Consider the following 7,175-nt stretch of genomic DNA (forward strand, 5'->3'; position numbering starts at 1 on the left):
AATATCAAGAACTCGCGGTCAAAACTGAAATTTCGGATTTCCTCATATTTTGTCAGAAGAATCCCTTTAGAGAACTATTTACGAAAATGACAATAAAACTTTCCAAAGATTTTTCGTTTTCGAGAATTCCGGCATAATGTGAAATGCCGTGATCGCGGCGCAGCCAGCGTTAAATTTTGACGAGATTTGGTGCATTTTCAAATCGCTCGGGAAGGAAGACGGCTTAGCGTATTAAAACGATCTTTTGCAGTTAAGTTAGGCATCCTTCTGAAAATACGGTCTTACGAAAATATTGCTGGAGGACTCTTATTCACATGCAGTTTTCAAAGTCCGAAGAATCCTATTTTCAGCATTTTTGTTGACACTTGAAATTGTGGAAACTTTGCGGACAAAATTCTTTTCCTGGTACATCGAAATTTACAATGAAAGTTACAGTAAGGCAAAGCTCTATTCTTGTGCTGCAACATATAAAAAATTCAGCTTGGGTAATTTAAAAGCTAGCCTCTGACGGAATAAAACACATAGGGAATTTTTGACATATTTTTTTAAAAAAATTCCTGTGGTCACGCAAGGACAAGATGACATGTTTCAATAAATTATTGTTTGTATGTTATTTTTACCGGAGAATTATAAAATTCTTGTTCCAAAACTAAATCTAATGATCTAATAAGTTTTGAATTGTTTTATATACCTTAAATAAAATAAGTCTAACTAGGGAGTGAGATGTAACCCCAAATTTGAAAAGGTCAAAGTGTCATGTCACCTTTCTGCTCGTCCAGATCTCAACCAATTTTTTTTTCATTGTCACATGGTGCATCCAGAAGTACTTCTAGAACCAAGTATTTATGATATATCTTACTAAAGAAGAGCTTGTTTCAATAATAAGGCTAATAGCAGGCGTTAAAATCACTTTTGGGTTTGTGAAGCTGTGCAAAGCAGGCATTTTCTAGATCACAGCCTGTCAACAACACGCCGACTGTTGAACTCCTCGCATGTGAACACTTAAAATGAGGAAATATTTCAAGGCAAAATCTTGCCCTGGTACATCGAAACTTACAACAACAGGTACGATCTGTTATTTTACTGCAACATGTAAGAAATCTAGTTTGGGTATAACATTTATAGTCAAGTGTTAACAAAATGGTCAGTCAGTGGTCAGTCACGCAAGTACTAGTTAACACATTTGAAATTCATTTTATAGTTTGTATAATATATTTTCCCGAGAGAATGACAAAGTTATCGCTACAATACAAAATTTAATACTCTAAACAGTTTTTCGTTGCTGAATATTCCTATACAAAAAATTATTCACAGTTAGAGTGAGTGATAACTAATGCCACAGCAAAATTCGTAAAGGCCGATTGCCGTGGCATCTAACGCAACGTCAGAATGATCGACAAATTTCATTATTGTACTTCACGCAACTAGTACGTTTTTCACTAAACAGAAGGGTGACAATCTGCTCAGTTCTTAAATGAATCTGTACGAAACAGCGACATTTTCTACCTCACAGTCGATAGCTAGGGTTAATGACATGTTTACGTTTTTATAACTACAGTGTAGTATCCGAGTTGTCTTCGATACCGCTGATATGAGATAAAATTCCATTTTGCCCGGCGCTTTGGCATATTTTCGAGTAGAAGGTAGATCACCTACACGTGGTATTGCTCACTGAAGACGAAACTTCCATCAAACAAACGTTGCGGTATTTTCATCTTTTTCGCACTGAGGAGTTCAACTAACCCGTGCAGTCTGTTTGTCTGTCTGCCTGTCAATAAACGACCTTTATCGTAGCTAATTAAACAGCATTTTCTGAGTCTTTTTGAGTATTTTCTTCCATAGTAAAGAAAATAACATTGATTTAAAGCTGGTTACAACGCATTCAACTTGTTAATAGATATATAAGTTTGCTGAAAATAATCCCTAGATCCTAGGCGTTTGCTTTTTCCAACCGGCCCTCAAACAATCTTGAGTGAATATGACATTTAAAAAAGAGGACAATGGATGCAGTTAATGCGAGGAGAAGAGGAAGCGGGGGAACTATTGTTTTATCTAAGAGGAGGGTACCATGTGGTATAGAGACACAATACTCTGGTCTTAGAAGGAAAGGTGACTGATAAAACTTAAAAAAAAAAAAAGAGAGAAAATAATATTCAAAAACCGCTATGGTCTCAGCAATCATTCTGTCGCTGTGGCTACTTTAATTTGAACGAATTTTGAATCTCCTTCAGTACACACATACCCTTGCACGAAAAAGGTATTCAACAATAATCCGAAGTATTTCCGCACTACAGATGTCATTTAATAGTAACTGCAGGTTTCTCATGCTCACAAAAAAAGCAAAGCAACGTGCCGTACCTCTAAGGCCTTTATTCGATTCACCGATGATGATGATGATGATGATGATGATGATGATGTCGATGATGATGATGACGATAATGGTGATGGTGATGATGACGATGATAATGATGATGATGATTTTAGGGCTTATTCAAGCATATATGAGTTTCGCGAGCGCGAAGACGAGCAACGCTTGCGGAATGCTAGTCACGCAGATTTCTCCCTCTCGGCCCCTTTCGACTAAACTAGACGTCTTAACTAGATGTGTACGGTCTTCGTTGGCGGTAGCCTCCCACGCAGTCGTTTTGAGGGGACTCGGGGAGGAGTTAATACGAGTCCCCTAAAAACGACTGCGTGGGAGGCTACCGCCAACGAAGACCGTAGACATCTCGACGGCGCGGGCAGATGGTCTGATTGTTATTCGACTCATCCTTTCAGAATATCAAATTCCATCAATGTAAAGACTGTTGTTCTTGGGTCATCGTAGGTTGATCAGAAATATCACCGCTGTTTGTATTCCATCAATGTAAAGTCAGTAAACTTAACTTCATATGGTCAATCAACAACATCAGATGATCGATAACTTTACTAACATGCGCGCGCGAGGATTCATTACATTTCACTGTCAGTTTTGTCGTCACCAAACACCTTCCTGGCGTTGGGACCTGGATGACTGGAGATATCTTTTTGGCATTCACCCAAAGAAACGCAGGTTGCTGTAATAGTACGAACTTTGACCGCAACCGGACTCGTCGTCTATCAAGGACGAAAATGAGCACGGAGCCATAAATGCAACCGAAAATATATCGAAACTGCAAAATATGACATCGCGGAAGAAGAAATACAGTTTCTAGTATCGAGCAAACCACTCCAAACCAAGAACACACATTGCTATTTTTAACCATTTTGCGTCATTGTTTATAAATAGCAAGTTTAAAATAGCTATGTACACGATGCACGGCCCTATTCTCCCAGAGGAGATAAGGAACTAAGTCAAGTAAGTCATGTACACAGTGATGGCCATAATATGCAAACAACCTTGGTTATTTTCTGGTGCTCTTCTACCCGGATCGGACTGAGAAGGATGGACTATTGCTCGCATTAATGGGGATGGTTCATTAAATGCCTATTTTGCAGGCATTGGAACGGTAAGTGCTCATTCAAATATATTATAGCCGCAGTGTAGCCGTTAAAGATAATATTATGGCCAGCCTTGCATTAAAGTGAAGGCATGATTTTCTCTACCAGCTCTGATATCTCAGTTCTGTTTATGATATATAGTCTAGGACCTGCAAATTGAAAACACAGATACCTTGTTCTTCAGCTTTTAGAATTCTCGTCTTCTCTTGTCCAGCTCAATGTAAGTGCCTGTCACGACATTTTATTGACAGTGAGGATGAGATGCATCTTTGACAAACCTAGGATTTTTAAAAACTGCGACTTTTGCGCAACTTTTCTGAACCAAAGGCGTTTTTCACGCAAGTCGATTAGTAATTTAATGAGACATCATCGTCTGTTGGGGGTTTCAGATACATTTTGATTTGAAATATTTACTGATTTTGTTTCGTATCCTTCGCATTGTTGACGCTGGCGTACCTAGGAAAGCGTGACATAACACCTGAACATTTCATTTTTTTGTTTGCGATCGGTGATCACCTACTTTATAGGGATAAACCCATCAACACATGAGATTTTGTTTCCGAATAACAACTTAGTTTTATTACACCAGAACTGAAACATAAACAATAAATTTATTTTAAACTTATTTTAAAACTTGTCCTTGCGTGACCACTGCCATTTTTGAAAAAAAAATTGAAATTCCCTATGTGTTTGCTTCCGTCAACGCTTGGATTTTAAATTACCCAAGCTGAATTTTTAATATATTGCAGTACATGTATAGAGCTTTCCTAAAGTATAATACTTGCTTCAAATTTCGATGTACCAGGACACGATATTTGTCCGCAAAGTTTCCACAATTTCAAGTGTCAACAAAAATGCTGAAAATAGGAATCTTCGGACTTTGAAAACTGCATGTAAATAAGAGTCCTCCAGCAATATTTTAGTAAGACCGTATTCTCAGAAGGATGCCTAACTTAATTTCAAAAGATCGTTTTAATACGCTAAGCCGTCTTCCTTCCCGAGCGATTTGAAAATGCACCAAATCTCGTCAAAATTTAACGCTGGCTGCGCCGCGATCACGGCATTTCACATTATGCCGAAATTCTCGAAAACGAAAAATCTTTGGAAAGTTTTAATGTTATTTTCGTAAATAGTTCTCTAAAGGGATTCTTCTGACAAAATATGAGGAAATCCGAAATTTCAGTTTTGACCGCGAGTTTTCGATATTCTCAGGCAGCCGCTCTTAAGACGTTTCAAAAGTGTTATTCCAGAGAAAAAAGATTAATTTAAAGAGGCCTAGAAATCGTGCTAATGTACAACGAATTCTCGGAGAGCAAATAAAATTTAATCTTGAGGGAGCTATCTGGATTTGCGTCCAACTCCGGCAATGGGTGATGTTTCGCCGATGTTCGGTCAAAGATGATTTTCTTTGTCTCCCTATCACCAAGCCGAAATAATAAAAAGATGCGAAAAAAGGGGCCTGCTTTCTAAACTAAGTCTTAAAAATAGCATCCATTTTCAAGTTTTTCTATTCAAAATATTGGATTGAATCCATTTAACACCTCACAAAAAGCATCACTGGCTCGGTTGTGAATTTATAATAGCGGTTTGTTCAAGAGGATTAACACTGATCAAGATATTTTTTATGCCATTAAAGCTAAAAGAGGATTCATTGTGAAGCTTAAAAATTTATGCACGCACGGTAAAGAAATTGAACCATCTTTGCCATAGATCTTCTTAACTTAAAGTTGGTAAGTGCATCAGCACTTGTCGGGGGCATTAAGGTATTAAGATCTTTCCCGACTGAAACGTTTTAGTGAAAGCTTGCCAATTGTTTCGCAAGCCATCGGTCATTTATAGAGTAACAAAGGTCAGGAAAACACAATTACGACACAAATTTAAAAAGTATAAAGGTGTCAAGTCAGTGAACAAGGTGTAAATTTATTATTCACAAACGTCTCGAAAACACCTGCTGCCCGAGTGAAGCGTAATGAATTTCTAAACCTTTTCCTGAAAATGTAATCTATTTTTGTTAAATTGCTTTGCACTTGCGAAACAATCTTAGTTTACCAATCGAGCGAGCTCAAAAGCCGGCGATTTACCTTTGAGCGGCACTCTGACTTCCTACAGTTTGCAACCTGGACAACGGGGATATGGCGGCCTATAGCGAATTTCAGAACCAGGTAAAGCGACTAACGCTCTAAGTGAAATAATGTTAAAAGGAGAATGGCTTAACAGAAGATTATTTAAAGCGCTGTAATATCAACTTTAGTGCAAACTGAATGGCTGAAAGAGAAAAACTTGGTTCAATATTATTTAACTTAAGCTCACTACTGAGGTAAATATTTTGGTACCAAAAAAAAAAAAATCGCAAGCATATTGAAGAAATTTTCCCTTCATAATTTTACAGTATGGCCTGTCAAACGTCGTTTACATTTACGAAAAACAAAATTTACGAACGCTTTCAAACGGATTTTAGTAGGGTAAACATCCTTCGATTTTCATTTTTTTTTTTTTTTTTGTTTGTTTGTTTTTCTTTTCTCGTGTCGCTTGATTCGATCAGTGAATTTTTAAAAATGCAAAGAACTGTAAAAGATTTATCGTATTTCGCGCATTGGTATCCGTATATCTCGTGCAATATGATTTCAAAAGGTCTTACATTGATCGTATATCGTTGATTAAAGATGGCGGAACTCTTATTTCTCAACTGAAGGTATACACGTAATCAGATTTTGTTTTCTCGGCGTTTTAAACGAACTTATCTTAGCTGTGCAGTCAAGTCAACTAGTTACACACATTTCTTATTAAATTTTAGATTCAAGTGATGAAACGGAAAAATATATTTTTAACGTGGTAGAACCATAACGAATTCACAGCGGAGGAAACATTAAAATTTAGAGTAATTACCGAACAAACTTAGCTTGAAAATAGCAAAACAAAAATTCTAAAACTGATATAGCAAATCAATTTGCGTCGCAACTCCTATTTTGCGTCCACAAAAGTTTTCTCACTTTGTAAGTTCTAAAATTATCGCACTTGGGACCTTTGTGTTGGTGGTTTTTCGCTATAACGACAGAAAATTAATTGCTAAATTGTACGATCTTCCCAATGCACGTATGAATTATCCAGCTTGATTTATACCGGGAATTCAACTCGCTCGAAAAATGCTCTGATAAGGATCGCTTTACCTTGCTTTTAATGTAAATTGCTTTACAACTTCAACCCACAACAAAATTTATACGTGCAGAAATGATAGTTGTACTCTGTAGTCAAACGTATTCTTAGCTATATTGATTAAAAGATGAGATTTTACGATTTGAGATTACGAAATTTAAATTTTCTACTACTAATCAGTGATATATCTGAAGCAGTGTTGTTTCTGATCTTTTATATTTTATTTTTAAGATTCCTTATCCCGCAAAACTTTTTCTATATATTTACAACCGCAGATTCCATGTTTATATATTAATGACAATTGGTCATCCTCAACGAAACCAAATGGAACTAAACTTTCAATTTGCATACAATGATATTTCTAATACAGACACTACCAATAATCTTATTCGCCTTTTAATGCACAAAACATGAAACGACTTTTGAACATTTGCAAATACTGGATAAAAAGGGTTTTATGTCCTCTTAATTTCAATGTTACACCTTACGAAGTAAACATGCTTTCAAAATCTTTACTGAGCCATAGCGCAACCTCGTTCCCA

General features: G+C 36.7%; 1 protein-coding gene across 5 annotated transcripts in view; it reads left to right on the forward strand.

The window, feature by feature from the left end:
* LOC146462979 (regulator of G-protein signaling rgs-2-like) overlaps positions 1-7,175 on the forward strand; it is a 31,399-nt gene that overhangs the window by 18,856 nt on the left and 5,368 nt on the right. The window contains exon 1 of one of the 5 annotated variants that reach the window (XM_085084972.1): positions 4,917-5,642. The exons of the other annotated variants lie outside the window; for them this stretch is intronic. Within the exon in view, the coding sequence (XP_084941098.1) occupies positions 5,613-5,642 (30 nt within the window). The 5' untranslated portion in view covers positions 4,917-5,612. Of the gene's footprint in view, positions 1-4,916; positions 5,643-7,175 lie in introns of those variants that run through there. 5 annotated transcript variants of the gene reach the window in all.

The sequence above is a fragment of the Pavona decussata genome, unplaced genomic scaffold (assembly GCF_977016875.1).
Source record: "Pavona decussata unplaced genomic scaffold, jaPavDecu1.1 SCAFFOLD_182, whole genome shotgun sequence".
NCBI lineage: Eukaryota > Metazoa > Cnidaria > Anthozoa > Scleractinia > Agariciidae > Pavona > Pavona decussata.